Source organism: Chaetodon auriga, chromosome 17 (assembly GCF_051107435.1).
Source record: "Chaetodon auriga isolate fChaAug3 chromosome 17, fChaAug3.hap1, whole genome shotgun sequence".
NCBI lineage: Eukaryota > Metazoa > Chordata > Actinopteri > Chaetodontiformes > Chaetodontidae > Chaetodon > Chaetodon auriga.
In genome coordinates, this window is record NC_135090.1 from 165,264 (window position 1) to 182,184 (window position 16,921).

At 39.8% G+C, this 16,921-nt stretch overlaps 1 protein-coding gene across 3 annotated transcripts in view; it reads right to left on the minus strand.

The window, feature by feature from the left end:
* The window catches only part of arhgef2a (Rho guanine nucleotide exchange factor (GEF) 2a), a 163,338-nt gene that overhangs the window by 26,215 nt on the left and 120,202 nt on the right, over window positions 1-16,921 (minus strand). For 2 of the 3 annotated variants that reach the window (XM_076754764.1, XM_076754763.1), the window contains exons 19-20: window positions 14,920-14,955; window positions 14,778-14,828 (exon numbers count right to left, since the gene is read on the minus strand). In XM_076754764.1, coding sequence (XP_076610879.1) covers window positions 14,778-14,828; window positions 14,920-14,955 — 87 coding nt within the window. Of the gene's footprint in view, window positions 1-14,777; window positions 14,829-14,919; window positions 14,956-15,688; window positions 16,110-16,921 lie in introns of those variants that run through there. The other variant, XM_076754765.1, reaches the window with a different exon arrangement.

Here is a 16,921-nt window from a genome sequence, read left to right on the forward strand (position 1 = left end):
TCATGACAAAATGGAAATTTTGAACTGTTTTAATGAGCATTTTGCTGCTACTGGCTCCCTGTTTGACTCTGCTTGCAGTGTGTCTGTGAAATCCAGTACTGATGCGTCTGTCTCTGTTCTGTCTCTGTCAGTCTTTTAACTTTGTGCCTTTCTCTGCACAGGCAGTTTGTAGGGCTCTGAAAGAACTAGACCCGAGAAAACCTTCAGGACCTGATTTGATTGATCCTTATTTCTTGAAATTTGCAGCCGATTTTGTAGCTGAGCCTCTTAAATATCTTTTTAACCTAACTTTGCTGACTAAGGAAATTCCAAGAATATGGAAATCTGCCTTTGTCCTCCCCTTATTGAAAGGGGGAGACCCAAGTATTTTAAATAACTACAGGCCAATATCTAATTTGTCAGTACTGGTTAAAATTCTTGAATCTCTTGTGAGTGCTCAGCTAAAGGAGTTTTTATACACCAATGATATTTTATCAACATATCAATCAGGTTTTAGAAAAAAGCATAGCACTATCACGGCTGCACTGAAGGTGGTAAATGACATTTCTGTAGGTCTTGATAAGAAGCAACATTGTGCAGCACTTTTTCTTGATTTGTCCAAAGCTTTCGACACAGTCGACCATGACGTTTTAAAACTTAGACTTCTGAACTCAGGTCTCTCAGAAGAAGCAGTTTCTTGGTTTTCAAACTATCTTAGTAATCATTCTCAGTGCATTAGGTATGCTGGTTTATGCTCAGATATTGTATCGATCCACAAAGATGTGCCACAAGGCTCTGTATTAGGTCCACTCTTGTTCACTATTTATGTGAATAATCTGGGTCAAAATGTGTCAAGTGCTACTTTCCATTTCTATGCTGATGACACTGTTTTATACTGCTGTGTAGCATCTCTTGCACTGGCTGTTGAGCACTTGCAAAATGCTTTTGTGGTTGTTCAGGATAAACTGCATAAGCTGAAACTTGTGTAGCAGAACCAATATGTAACTGACCCTCTTCTAACCTCTTTACATTCCTCAGGAGAAGTGGAGTGATAAAACAATCGGACTTTTAAGAGTTATAGACCATTCGGAGGGTTCATGGAAAGGTGTGAACCCAGGGAGAGACAGGATGTCTGGTTTAGAGACACCTTCTCACATTCTTCCAGGGCAACAAGAGTCACTGATAACACTTTTGCTTCTAATTTACATCTGTTCAAGACCTTCTCATGAAGGTGCTAATTCTTTCTTGATAGCCCATGGGAGTTAAGGACAATAAAACTGCCTGGGTGGACAAATGCCACGTCTCCAAGGAATCTACAAACCAGATAATGCTGATGGTTGTAAATTAAACATTCCTGAAGCAAGCTGTGCTGTATGTCTGTGTGCCTTATTGTTAACCTACCAAAATAACCAATTCTCTATGTTGGATTTAACTATGGATGTTATTACATTGCTAAGCTCAAGATCTGTATCATAACAATGCTTCTCTGGTGTTTCTAGCTTACAGGATGACAAAACTGTTTAACTATTTCAAAGGTTTCCTCTGAGTTTCTACCATGGAACCCTACTGCCATCTAGGGGTCCATGGCGGTTAAGTTGAGTTTACTTAGTATAAGACCGTTATTAATAAAGTAACTGTAATAGTGATAATCGCTTTGGCAACTATAGTATGCCCTTCTTTATTTCGTAGTTACGTTAAGTAGTTATGCTTTGGACCCTCATTTGTGTTAGAATGAGTATTAGAAACTTATCGTGAATATTGTTTAATGTTGTCATTTATGCACAAGAAATGTATAATGCATGTAGCGAACACACATGTTGTTGTTGTTGAAGTGTCATTGAAACAGATCATGTCAAAATATATCGGATTGACCATAGTGAGAAGCAGATGAGTCCCTCGTATGAATCTTTAATTAATCCCCGCTCTGTAGGATGAAATTCTGCCGCTCGCCTGTGAACCATCCTACATGCGTGACGTCCTATCGATTAGACACACCCTGGAGCGGTGATAAAAGTTAGTAGCGCGCATCAGATAGTTAGTTCGCTCCTAAGTTTTCCCTGAAAGTTCGTGCCTTGAACTTTCTCCTTTCTCTTCCGCGAAATTTCTTTAAGTTCTTTGTCTTTAGTATTTTTGTTCCGTCGTTTTCTCAGTCTTTGGTTGCTGCTCATATGCGTACAGAGTAGTTGATCTAATTCTGCAGAAAACACTTTTTTTTTTTAATCTTCTTCGTGAAACGTTAATTTTTACTCGTCAAGCCAAGCCGCATAATTCCTTTTTTTGTTGTTAAAGTCTAGTCATACAATAATAATTTTGAAGACGTTTTCGACAGGCCATCGAAGAGTTTCTCAATCTTATTATTAGTAATCAAAAGCCTTGCCAAACGGCCAACAACGAACTGACCGCACCGAAGACCTGTAGCCTGCTGCTGACCTGCTGATCCGGGTTAAAGAACCATCAGAAGCCGTTCCTCGTCTGTAACCGACACCGAAGATCCTCAGCTCCCGAGACATCCCTGTCCAGCACCAGCTCTCATCAGCGGTTTGCTTGATCCGTCCGGCAGACTGTTGTACGGGCCAGAGTGACTGACCACGGAGCCTCTTCGTGTTAGTTCGGAGCAGACCTCTACAGGAACATCGCTGACAAAGTAGGCATACTTAAGCGGTTTTGAATAAGAGTTGGTCCGTGAGGTTGAGATATTGTTAATTTGTCTAAATTCTTTAAATCGTTCATTCAATAAATTAACTTCATATTTGCGTCCCCATTTCCCCTTTAAAACCTACTTCTCACTATCGCCAAACTCATTTTACCATTCTCTTGCCATAAGTTCCTCTATGCAGTGTTTGTGTTAATCTACCTCATCCATATAATCATATTCATCTCATTATTGTGTTTAATAAATAATCTTTTGCATACAAGTCATTGTCCGACAGTGTCCTTTTGAGCTGGATATAAGCAATCCCTGTACTGAGAGTTTACGCCTTAGATTATCAGGCTGATCTACTGTTGATTCATTTGTTCACTACATCAGCATTAACAGATATAATATACAAAATCCTTCTTAGCTGAAGAAGGTTGGTGCCCTGAGTCTTATTAACGAATGTAACATTAATTTAGAGGTAATTCCCCTACACTTGTTTTAAATGCAGATAAGACGAAGCTTATGCTGTTTACCACATCGAAAGCTTACAAAATGTACCTGTGGTGGTCACTGTTGATGGAAAGGAGATAGAAGTTGTTAACTCGTACAAGTACCTGGGTATCTTGATCGATGACTCCCTTAATTTTAAACCTCATGTGCTGAACCTGGTGAAAAAACTGAGGCTAAAACTGGGTTTTTATTTTCGGAATAAGTTGTGTTTTTCTTTTAATGTAAAAAAGTGTCTAGTTGCTGCAACTTTTTTACCTGTATTGGACTATGGTGATCTCTTGTACATGCATGCCTCTACTCAATGTCTCCATATGGTTGACACAGCCTACCATGCGTCCTTAAGGTTCATTACAAATTGTAAAGCACTGACTCATCACTGTGAGTTGTAATCTCGGGTAGGATGGCCCCCCCGGCGACCCGTAGGCTCCTACATTGGTACACCTTTATATATAAGGCAATTCTTGGTCTGCTTCCATATTACCTGTGTGTTTTCATTACGCAAAAAAACACCGGGCAGTATTCACTGCGTTCTCAGGGCCTCTTTATGCTCTCTGTCCCAAATGCTCGGACTGAAATTGGGAAAAGGGCTTTTGGGTATTCCGCACCCTCAGCCTGGAATTTGTTGCAGAATGATTTAAAACTGAAGGAGCTCGTGTTGTTAAATGTTTTTAAATCTAAAATGAAAAACTTGGAAGCAGTTTCTATGGGATGTCGATGTTTTTAGCTTGACATTTGTACAAATTACTCCCAGAAACTCTCGTCTTGATTTATAGATAGTTTTTCTTTATGCAAATTTTAGTGCTTGTGAATTGTACTTTGTCTCCCTGTGTGTCTCTGTCTGCAACTTTGTGTTTTTGCTGCTGCCCGTCTTGGCCAGGTCTCCCTTGAAAAAGAGATTCTTAATCTCAACGGGATTAACCTGGCTAAATAAAGGTTAAAAAAAAAAATAAACATTTACATATCAATATGCTGTAAAGTGGTCAAAGTTCAAATCAATATGAAATTTACAAACTTAAGGTCTGAAGGAATTGATCCCTGTTGTGCTGGTGCATCATAGCTGCACAAGTGTTGCTGGATCACTGTGTTACTCTCCTGTTCCAGTAAGTGCATTATTTCCAGCTATAAATCCCAGTGGTTCCCCCAGTAAAGAGCTGTACAGAGGGTGAGCAGCAGTGGCACAAACCTTTGGCAAGTCTGAGAATAATATAATTGTAATGCAAATGCTACAGATACACACACACACACACACACACACACACACACACACACACACACACACACACACATCATGCTACACAACAACCATCATCTCATCATTTCTCTATCTTGCTTAATTTCAGAGGGTGCAAAACGCTGGAAAGGTGAGAAAATGAGTGACCGCAGGAAATGCAGTAAAATTTGATATAAAGTATGTTTTGCACATTAGTAATTAATTTTACACATAATTTTACATTATTTTGACAATAAATTAATTTAAGCAACAAAAAATCTGAAGAGCCACTTGGAAGCCCAAAGAACCAGCTCTTTTATGAGAGCTGAGCTGTGAGAACCGGCTCTCTTAAAAGAGACGAAATTCCCATCACTACTACCTTTTAGTGAACATCTGTCCTGAAAGTCTTTTGAGGGATTTTGCTCATAAAACAGAGGGTGCAACTCTAAAGGGGCAAAATTCATGTCAATTGGCATTGGCTAAGGAGACCATAACTCACCTCCTCACACTTTGGGGAGATATGATATGCTAAACAGAGCTCAAGAGAAAGGTAAAATACTAGTCTGTCACCTGTCTTTCAATCTAGTCAAACTCTAACAGATTACAGGACTAACAGGTTGCATTTTCATTCATTCATTTTCAGAATTTCCAAGTTAGAAAATTACATTTCATTTTAATTTTGTCCACGTTAGAGCATCTTAAATCTTTGAAAATGAAACATCAAACACCCATATGAGTATGTGAAAATGAAAATACAGATTGGATTATTTAATTTTCATTGGTTTTTAACTTTGATACAAATAATACATACATAAACAGAAAAATTATGCAATCATCATCAGAATTATACTTTAATTTTCATATTGGTATTATCATCTTAATTAGTCCTCCATGGGCTTCCATACTCCTCAACATTTTAAGCAAGATTAATGCATTATAATAGTTTTGTACAATTCTAGAAGGAAAATGCTTTGTGCTTGTGCTGCAACCAGGGGCATGGAGAACATTCTGGAAACAAAAGTTGCACTGTCCATAAAAGATGAAAAGAGGATAGTTTCTACAACAGGTTAATGATCATAAACATACATTGATCAAGCATAACATTATGACCACTGACAGGTGAAGTGAATAACACTGATCTCTTCATCATGGCACCTATTAGTGGGTAGGATATATTAGGCAGCAAGTGAACATTTTATCCTCAAAGTTGATGCGTTAAAAACAGGAAAATGGGCAAGTGTCAGGATTTGAGCGAGTTTGACAAGGGCCAAATTGTGATGGCTACACGACTGGGTCAGAGCATCTCCAAAACTATAGCTCTTGTGGGGTGTTCCTGGTCAGCAGTGGTCAGTATCTGTCCAAGGAAGGAACCATGGTGAACTGGCGACAGGCTCATGGGCTCATTGATGCACGTGGGGAGCAATAGCCAATGGTTCTGATAGAAAGGTGTCGGAATACACAGTGCATCACAGTTTGTTGCATATGGGGCTGTGTAGCTGTGACCAGTCAGGGTGCCCATGCTGACCCATTTCCAATGCTGAAAACACCAACAATGGGCACATGAGCATCAGAACTGGACCACGGAGCAATGGAAGAAGGTGGCCTGATCTGAAGAATCACTTCTTTTTTTTTTACATCACATGGATGGTGTTGCTTACCTGGGGAACATATGGCACCAGGATGCACTATGAGAAGAAGGCAAGCTGGTGGAGGCTGTGTGACACTTTGGGCAATGCCCTGCTGGGAAACCTTGCATCCTGCCATCCATGTGGATGTTACTTTGACACGTACCACTAGGGATGAGCGAGTACACCACTATCTGTATCTCTATCTGTATCTGTTCAACCATCTAAATTATCTGTATCTGTATCTGTACTCGGAGTGGGCAGGGTAGTAAATCGGAAATCAGAAATGGGTGGGGCTTAAATTGGTACATTATTTTAAGTCTGAAATTGATATACAATAAAAATATTAATATAGGCTACTTTGTGTGTTCAGCTATATATGTGTATGTGTGTAAGTGGTCTGAAAGACTGTTTATTTTTTAAAGATCTGTGTGAACTTGGTGATTCATGCAAACATCCAGTGATGGCAAACGGAAATAATATGTCAGCCTTGTTCACTGTATTCTTCTCAAAAGCACCGTGTTCAGTACGAGCAAAGTTTTCCACCTGACTTTATATCACCAGCCAAACTAAGAGCAAGCAGACGGTGTAAAAAAAAAAAAAAAAAAAAAAAAAAAACCCGACCAGAGTGAAGGCAGTGACCGACGCAACACGAGCTGTTTTCAGCTCCGTCTTGTCAAATGCACCGCGTAAGTTGCGAAACAAGTTGTAGGAACAGAGCAGAGCGTGAAGACAGTCAGTTACCCAATGAGGATTTTCCTTCAGTACGAGCATGGATGTTGATGAGTTTTACTCGTATCATGCTCATACTCATCAAAAATGCTTTATCTATACCGGATACTTGTCTGAAACGAGTATCTGGCTCAACCCTACATACCACCTACCTAAGCATTGTTGCAGACCATGTACACATGTTCGTGGAAATTGTATTCCCTGATGGCTGTGGCCTCTTTCAGCAGGATAATGCGCTGTGCCACAAAGCAAAAATGGTTCAGGAATGTTTTGAGGAGCATAACAACGAGTTTGAGGTGTTGACTTGGCCTCAAAAGTCCCCAGATCTCAATCCATTGAGCATCTGTGGGATAGACACCAGCACAGATGGTAAGTGTGGTAAGTGATGAGTTTTTTTTTCCTTTCTCCCTTGTTTTTTCTTTCCCCAAGCAGGGTTTTCTCCCATGCTCGTTTAGGTGCAGGGGTTCTGTTGTTTTAATTTGTTGTTTTAGTTTGGGCTAGAGATTGCCAGTAGTCACTTTATTCTTTTCTTTTGCAGCAGAACTGGTCTGTAGCTGACCCTCTTCTCCCCTCTTTCCATTTCTCTGGAGAAGTGTAGTGATAAAACAATCAGACTTTTAAGAGTTATTGACCATCTGGAAGGTTCACAGGAAGGTGTGAACTCAGGCAGAGACAAGATGTCTGGTTGTAGAACCACTTTTCACATTCTTCAGAATCAGAAAGAATCAGAATCAGAATCAGAATCAGAAAAAGCTTTATTGCCAAGTACGCTTTTACACATACTAGGAATTTTTTCTGGTGAAATTGGTGCATGACACATCTATTAAAGTAAGAGCATAAGAATATAACAATTTAAATATATATACACAAGTCTGTTTTTGTTGTTGCTAATTACCGGAAACACAGTTCTGTTTTTCAGAAAGAAGTCCAAGTCGGGAAAAAACTGTTCTTGTGGCGTTCTTTCAGGGCAACAAGAGTCACTGATAACACCTTCCCTTCAAATTTACATCTGCTCAGGACGTTCTCATGGAGGTGCTAACTCTTTCTTGGTAGCCCATGGGAGTTAAGGACAATAAAACTGCCTGGATGGACGAATGCCATGTCTCAAAGGAATCTTCAAACCAGATAATGCTGATGGGTTGTAAATCAGACATTCCTGAAGCAAACTGTTCTGTATGTCTGTGTGCCTTCTTCTTAACCTACCAAATTAACCAAATCTCTATGTTTGATTTAACCGTAGATGTTATTACATTGCTAAGCTCGTGATCAGTACAATAACAATGCTTTCCTGGTGTTTCTAACTTACAGGATGACGAAACTGTATTTCAAAGGTTTCCTCTGAGTTTCTACCATGTAACCATACTGCCATCTAGAGGTTCATAGCAGTTAGGTTGAATGTGCTTAGTGGGAGACATTTATTAATAAGTAACCATAATAGCGATAATCATTTTGGCAAATGTAGTCTGACCTTCTTTATTCCTTCATCATATTAAAGTAGTTATACCCTTAGTCATCATGTTTATTAGGATTAGTATTAGAAAATGTTACCATGTTTATTGTTTAATGTTGTCATTATTCATAAGAATTGTCTAACACATGTAGTGAACACGCAGGTTGTTGTTGAAGTGCCATTGAAAATTGATCATTTAAAATATATTCGATTGACCATAGTGAGAAGCAGATGAGCCCTCGTATGAATCATTAATTAATTTTCGCTCTGTGAAATGAAATCACGTTGCGCGTCTGCGAACCATCCCACATGAGTGACGTCCTATTGATTAGACACGCCCTGAGCGATGAAAAAGTTAGTCGCGCGCAACGGACTTCAGGTGTGAGTTCAGTTTTTCTTTAGTCTTGTCCTGTTTTAGTTTGTGTTAAGTTCTTTGTCTTTAGTTTTCAAGTATTTTTCCGCTCCGTCGTTTTCTCAGTCAGTCTCAACAGTCTTTGTTGCTGCTCACAACTACGCAGAGTGGCCTGATTTAATGCTGCAGAAAACGCACTTTTCTAATCTTCGTGAAACTTTCATTTTTGCTCGCCACGCCAAGCCGCATAATTCCTATTTTTGTTGTTAAAAGTCATGTAATAATAATTTTAAGACATTTTCGACCGGCCATCGAAGAGTTTCTCAATCTTATTATTAGTAATCAAAAGCCTTGCCAAACAGCAACTAACAACTAACTGACCGCACAGAAGACCTGTAGCCTGCTGCTGACCTGCTGGTCAAGGTTAAATAACCATCAGAAGCCGTTCCTCGTCTGTAACCGACACCGAAGATCCTCAGCTCCCGAGACATCCCTGTCCAACACCAGCTCTCAACAGTGGTTCGCTTGATTCGTCCAGCAGAGCGCTGTGCAGATCAGAGTGACGGACGACGACGCGGAGCCTCTTTGTGTCAGTTCGGGGCAGACCTCTACAGGAACATCGCTGACAAAGTAGGCATACTTAAGCGGTTTTGAATAAGAGTTGGTCCGTGAGGTCGAGATATTGTCAATTTGTCTAAATTCTCTAAATCGTTCATTCAACAAATTAACTTTATATTCACGTCCCCATTTCCCTCTAAAAACCTACTTCTCACTATCGCCAAACCATTCTCTTGCCATAAGTTCCTCTGTGCAGTGTTTGTGTTAATCTACCTCATCCATATAATCTATCGCATTATCCATGATTCATATTCATTTCATTATTGTGTTTAATAAATAATCTTTTGCATACAAGTCGTTGGTGTCCTTTTGAGCTGGATATAAGCAATCCCTGTACTGAGAGTTTACGCCTTAGATTATCAGACTGATCTACTGTTGGTTCATTCATTCACTACATCAGCATTATAAGACACGATATACAAAATCCTTCTTAGCTGAGGAAGGTTGGTGCCCGGCTCTAATTAACGAATGCAACATTAATTTAGAGGTAATTCCCCTACACTTTGTTTATTTCAGGTTTAGTTTCTGTTTTAGGTAGTTTAGGGGAGAGATGCTGGGAGTGACAGCCCACTGCGTCGTTGGCCCAGCATCTTCCCTTCTTTTGTTCTCCAGCCCCTTTTGTTTCTCTTCAGTTTGTGTGTTTGTTATTGAGCCATGATTTCTTTTGTTTGTATGGGGGCTGTAACATATTTGGGGGCTCGTCCATTCACTTGTCCGCGTTGACGTTTGTAGGCTTCTTTTGAGACACAGTGCGTTGTTAAGCGCTGGTGGTTTTTGATTTTTGCCTCCCAGTGTTAATTGACGTGTAGCTTGACACCATGGGTTGTTACTTTGGTACTTTGTACTGATTGCCATCGTTTGTATTGCCTACTTTTTGTGTGATTTTTGTGCACACATTTTTGGATGCCACTTTGGTTGTGCGTTGGTCTGTGCTGTTTTTTTTCATGTGTGTGCTGTGCCAGGTTTTGGGCATTTTGGTTTCTTTTCTTTTTTTTTTTTTTTTAGAGATTTTTGTGATCACTTCTTGTGCGTTGTGCTTGTGGCTATGGAGTTTAATCTTGATGATTTTGTGGTGCATCCTAGCCTTGATAAATTGCACCTTTGCACAAGAAACAGGTGAAAAAGCAGAGGTATTGACTGTTTTGTCTGACAAACGGGTTTGGCCTTCTGTTCCCAGTGTATCAGCAATGAGCTCACCTGCCGGACAACAAGATCAGTTCAGTTTTAGAGAGTTTGAAGTTGAAATGCGTTGTTTAGCAATAAAAGAAAAAGAGCTTGAAAAAGAATTGGCTTTGCGAAGGGTTAGGTGAGGATAAAAGTTAGGGGTGGAAGGACAGCTTCGTTTAAAGGGGTTTGAGTTGAAGCATTCATCCTCACCTGGTGTGTCTCAAATTCAATCTGGCGAATTTGATGTTCATAAATGCATTCGTTTGGTCCCTCCCTTTAATGATAAAGATGTTGATAAGTACTTCGTTTTGTTTGAGCGTGTTGCAAACACATTAAAGTGGCCTGAAAACATCTGGCCATTGCTTTCGCAGAGTGTGTTTACGGGCAAGGTTCAAGAAGCTTACGCATCCCTGTCACTTGAGATGAGTCTGGGCTACGGGGCAGTTAAAACAGCCGTGCTGAGGGCATATGAATAGGTCCCCGAAGCATATCGTCAAAAGTTTCACCGATTCAAGAAAAATGACAGTCAGACTTGAGTTTGGACGGGAAAAAGAAGTACTGTTTGATCATTGGTGCCAATCTAAAAATGTTGACAGTTTTGATAATCTGCACAATTTAATACTACTGGAAGAGTTTAAGAATTGTTTACCAGACAAAATCGCTACTTACATTAATGAGCAGAAAGTATCCACAGTGTCTGACGCGGCGGTTCTGGCTGAGTACATCTTCATGCACAGAGATAACTTTGACAAATCCAACTTGTCCTCTGAGCATAGTGCTCCTGTTGCCAAGTCCATTGTTTTTTCGGTAAAGCCAAATTCTCAGGGCGAGATGAAGGCTGGCAGAAAGGAAGGCATAGACACTAAAGACAAGCCAGTTTGTGTCTACTGTAAGAAGTGTGGCTACACCATGAACCACTGTTTTGCCTCAAATAAACGGAACAAGTCTCCAAAAACAGTTAATTGGTTGAAGACCGAAGCTTTGCCCAATCAGCAGTCTTGTCCCAAACAGTATGCAGTCTGTGGGTGTGCCCTTGCATGCTATTTACCTTGACTCTGGGTTAGTTACGGGGCGTGTAGTGGTGGGAGTTGGTGCGAAATTTCCTGTAGAGGGGGTTTCCTTCATTTTGGTCAACAATTTGGCTGGGGGTAAAGTGTTGTTGAATCCTGAAGTAACTGTGGTTCCTCTTTCTGAACACCCAGATGATTTGGGGCAAAAATTCCCAGAGATGTTTTCAGTTTGCGCTGTCACTTGCACGAGGTCAAAGAGGCAGAAGCAGGATTCACTTGATGAGGTGGGCGAGGTAGGACTGGTGGACACTTCTATGGCTGATCTTAGCTGTCTGGCCTCTCCGCCAGTAATCTCTTCTCCTGCTCAGCCTCCTCCACCTGTGGTCACTCCTGCAGCTTCAGCTGTTTCCTCTCCTGTTGAGGGGCATAGCTCGGAAGTTTGCATGTCAAGAGAGCAGCTTATTGTTGAACAAATATGTTACGGCCTCCATACAAACAAAAGAAATCATGGCTCAATAGGGCAGGAGGCTGCAACATATATAAGAGGATGCCACACCAAAAAGGTAACAGTTTACCCACAAGCTTTATTTTAAACCCAAAATATTAAACAACCACACAAACAAACTAAAGAGAAACAAAAGGGTGATGTGTCGCTAATTCCTTGTTTTGATGTGGTTGTTCCAGGGGATGAAGTTGAGAAGATGTTCTGTGGTTACTTTTTGAAAGATGGCATGCTTGTGCACAAATGGACGCCACCACACATGTCCACACAGGATGATTGGGGTGTTGTGACACAAATTGTAGTCCCAAAAACACACCGGCATGAAATCCTCAAATTGGCGCATGATAATCCACTTGCTGGCCATTTAGGGGTTAGTAAAACTTATGATCATGTCTTGCGGTGTTTTTTCTGGCCAGGGGTGAAGCAGGACGTGAAGCAGTACTGTCAAACATATCATGTCTGTCAAGTCTCTGGAAAACCAAATCACACCCTTCCACCATTCCCCCTTCATCGGATTCCAGTGGTTGCTGAGCCCTTTGAGCGTGTTATTGTTGACTGTGTTGGTCCCTTTCCATGCACAAAAGCTGGGAACAAGTTCCTTTTGACCATTATGTGCTCTGCCACTCGGTTTCCTGAAGCCATTCCCATGCGCAAAATCACAGCTCCAACTCTTGTGAAAGCATTGGTGAAGTTTTTACCTTTGTTTGGATTGCCTAAGGTAATACAAACTTATTAAGGATCCAATTTTATGTCGCAAATTTTTGGACAAGTAATGAAACAACTTGACATCACTCACTGTTGTTCAAGCATTTCCATCAAACCCTGAAGTCTATGCTCCGGACCTAGTGCCTAGAGTACAGTAAGGACTAGGATGGGGGTGTCCATCTCCTCCTTTTTTACTGTTCGTGAGGTAGTGCAGGAGTCTCTGGGCTTTAGTCCGGCAGAGCTGGTGTTGCGCACACTGTGCATGGCCCTCTTAAACTTTTGCAGGAGAAATGGCTGGGTGATAGTGAGCCACAGGACTTGCTTGACTACGTCAGCAATTTTCATTTCAACCTTCACTGCACAAGGAAAACATGTCTGTTGCTAAAACGAGAATGAAAAGGTGGTTCGATAAACCTTCATTTTATAAAACATCTCCATACATATGTGAGCACAAAAATGATTACAAATGCTGAAACAAGCATGCTGGACCAGTAGGTAACAAGCCTCTATCAACAATACATGTCAGAGAAGAACATTCTGAACATGGGTGGCGAACTAATTTTCATTTAGTGGTTGCAATTAAAAAACACAAACAATAGAAGCCATTTATGTATTTATTTGTAGTTATTTAACACCTTTCTGGCAAAAAGTTTAGCAGTGCTAACCAAACGTAAACCAAGTCCACCATCCTTGTTGTTTCAGACACATGCTCATTATACAGAACAACACTGAGCATGCAGGAAGTTGATGACATAATAATTTACCAATTTAACATGTGCAGAGAAGCAGGAGTTTTGAAAAAGCTGCTCTTTAGAAGGTGTTTTTAAAAAACCTCCATTAAAGTGATCTAATACACTATTTGCGTGAATGAGAATGGGATGATGAATGCAGAGGAAGATGTTAATTTTGCAAAATATCCACATAGGTGTGGTTAAGGTCTTCACATAACTGTTCTTGCACACAAAAGCATTTCGAAATTAGTGGATTCTGCTTGTTTCATCCTTTGTATTGAGCTTGTGGAAGTAAATTCATCTTGAGGTATGTGATTATGTGTTGACAAAATAACTAGACTTGTGTAGAATTATTGATGTGAGACAAGTAACAAATAGAGGTTCACTGCTAAAAAAAATTTTTTGGGTGTAGTTACTCTTTGAAAGATAAGTCTGCCAATGTTCTATGTTTCTTTGTGTCAACAAATCCTATGAAAGACCACAACATTGACAACACAACACCACAACAATACAACATTAATTACTAACAAGTGTTGCGTGCGTATCCAAAGCCTCTTTATCCTCTGTGCTGTTGTCTAAAACTATTAACAACAAATCATTGAACCATGACATGTTTCTTCATTACTATGAACACACACACTAGTTTGTTTTGACTCAATCTCACATGCATTGTCCCAGTGCCAGAACTACTCAGTAGTACACCTTAAAATGAATGAATCCACCGCTGTAAGTAGACCCCAATCACTGCACTATTTCTACATGTTTGAGTAATATTTGTTAAAATTAACAGTGAGCAACTGCTTTAGGAACTGAACATTTTTTAAAAGTGAAACTTTTGCAAGTCCTTTTTAAAGATTTATTTCTTCAGTAGGAACCAATCAACTTGGAACCAGAACCATTGTTGGCTTTAGTCTTTTCATGGGATTTTTTTACTATCCAAAAATTACAGAATAATTCCACAATAATACTTTATCCATGGTCAAGTAGAAATTACATGATAGCTCTTTGATTAAGTGACAAGAACACTGTTCCAGCCTGTGTGTCTGATGTGTGACAAAACAGATTATGACTATTTCTGATCTATAGAAGCATCCTTCTGGGTTTTGCTCAGTGCTTCATCATCTTCATGAAAGGGTACAATGGCTTAAGTATGTAAAAACAGCAGTTTGGTCATTACATTTGGTAATTAGTGATGACACCTACATAGAACTGGCTTGAACTCAGACAATCAGTAGTCTGACAATCAGTCCAAAAGTCATGGAAATCAATACACAAAATACATGTTTTCAAAGAAATATTGAAATCTGGCACATCTCATGTACAAGACAACTGGAAATTATGGGGGCTAAGTAAATTAATAATAACCTCACTGTAGGGAGAAGATTTTGCTGACCACCCCAAAACATCTGCAGTACATTGCTTTTCAACAGACTCATAATATCACTGGCCTACTCCTTTAAAGCTGAAATTCTGCACTTATCCCCCACATATTTTTTACATCAATCCAAACAACATTAACCATGCCATACCAATACCAAACCTACTCACCTGGAGTGCATGGAGATAAACGCTGAGATTCATCAACCTCTGATAGATTTCCTGTCAGACACAGGCAGCATACTTATTACTGATGTCTATCTACCACAGACACACATACAGAATTAAAGAAACCTTCACCCCCCTGACTTACTGTGGGTGGTGGAGTGTCTTGACCCCTCATGCAATCCTTTAGAAAGTAAATACACCACAGAGAGGAGTTTCATGATGATAATGCATTTGAACATAATAAAATGATTTATAGTAATTCTACAATAGTACATAATTTCACATTTACATTTTTAAAAGGAAATTATACATCATATGGTAGTGAAAACCAGTACATTATGGTTTGGTGTGTTAGGCGTGGCACATAATATTTTCTCCTTTCATCCCCTTTAAAAGCAGCATCATGATGCACTGAACATTTAGTAATGAAGTGGCAATTTTGAACCAGATTTTACCATAAATAAATAAATAAATAACTGAGAATTTAGATCCCAGTGATCATTGGGAATTCTCTGGAAAATGTGCTGTCATTTCCCAGACGAAATATTTGAAAGAACCAGGAATTTTAGCATGTGTGTGCTTTGGTTATTGTGTACTCACTATATGGACTGGAAAAATACATAGATAAATAAATAAAATAACAACTGTTTTATGTGACCACACATCTGTCGTAACAAAATCCAATGTTATCCACCAGGAGATATCATCATTGCAGTAATATATCATGAATGAAATTTCACCTACAGTTCTTTCTTCTTCCTCTTCTACGTATTCTGATGATATAGAAGCATACTGTCCTGTACTAGCTGTGCGTGGCTGCATTACTATGTTAGGTTACCTCAGGGCAAAAAAATGCTGTTCAGCCCTGTATTGATACCCACCCCCATTTTCTGCTAACTGCTTTGTGTACCTTGGTAATTTAATTAGTCTCAGTCTCACTTCAACCTACTTTGGACCTTTCTCTGGAATATCTACCATGTAAACAAAATACGACCTAGAATAATTAAGTATTGGAACTGGATTTTTACAAGGCCCCCCAAATTAAGCCAATAATGCATGACCTTCTTGATATTTTATGTTAGTGTTAAAATAAATAGATGTGAAGTGAACACACAGCTTAAGTAATTCTGCCCTGCAACTGTATAGCAAAGTTTGACATGAACAATTCAGGACATTGAGTTTGCGCCGGTCTTTCCACTGGTTTTTGCATTGTGTACAATAGGAGTGCAGTTGGATCCTGAGCACAGCCATGGCCACCCTGGTTAAATAGAGGTCAGCTGATAACGCTCTGTAACACCATAGTGTTACTGGAGAGAGCCTGATGTTTCCCACGAGCTGAGGAGGAAGAGATAGGGAAACTGTACTAGGGCTGTGCATCACACTAGGAGATGTTACAAATCAGTCCTTCTCTTGGTCTTCATGGGGAATGTGAGATCTCTCCCAATTCAGATGGAACAGCTGGCAGTGCTCACTCAGAACCAGAGGGAATACCGGCAGTGTAGCTTAATGCTGTTTATGGAGACATGGCTAACTCCAGACATGAATGCTTCATTGAACGGTTTGCGGTTGATGTGGGTGGACAGGACAAAGGAGAGAGGTAAGAGCAAGGTAGAATTGTCCTTCTATTTACTGAGGAAATTATCCCATGTTATCTAGGTATTTAAAATTTGTCATCATCATTGTGACTGAAACCTCTTGGCTCTATAACAGCAGTTGTTAGAGTTGTTGGAGTTCCTTGGGGTCATGTGTGAAGCATTAACTCCATTTACACTATCTTGCCCATCCATTTTTATAATCACCTTGTCCTACCGATCTGCTCACTTGCCAGTAGCCTCTCTCAAGAATCACAACTGAAACAAAATGTTTAAGTAATGTGTACATAACCTTCAAGTATTACATGAATGACAAAGGCTGAATATATATGCCCTTATGTGTTTTCATATATATGATGCAGGGATGACAGCATTTCACTTTCAACCAGGTATCTAATTCTGACCACCTAATTATAGTAACTTACTAAATGTAGAAACTAGGTAACCCAATTGTTATTCCTCTGATATTTTAAATTAAGTGGTGGCCTGCTGGTGACTTAAGGCTTCACTGTCTGTACCATTCTCTAAATGTAAGGGGTATATGGACAGTGGTGA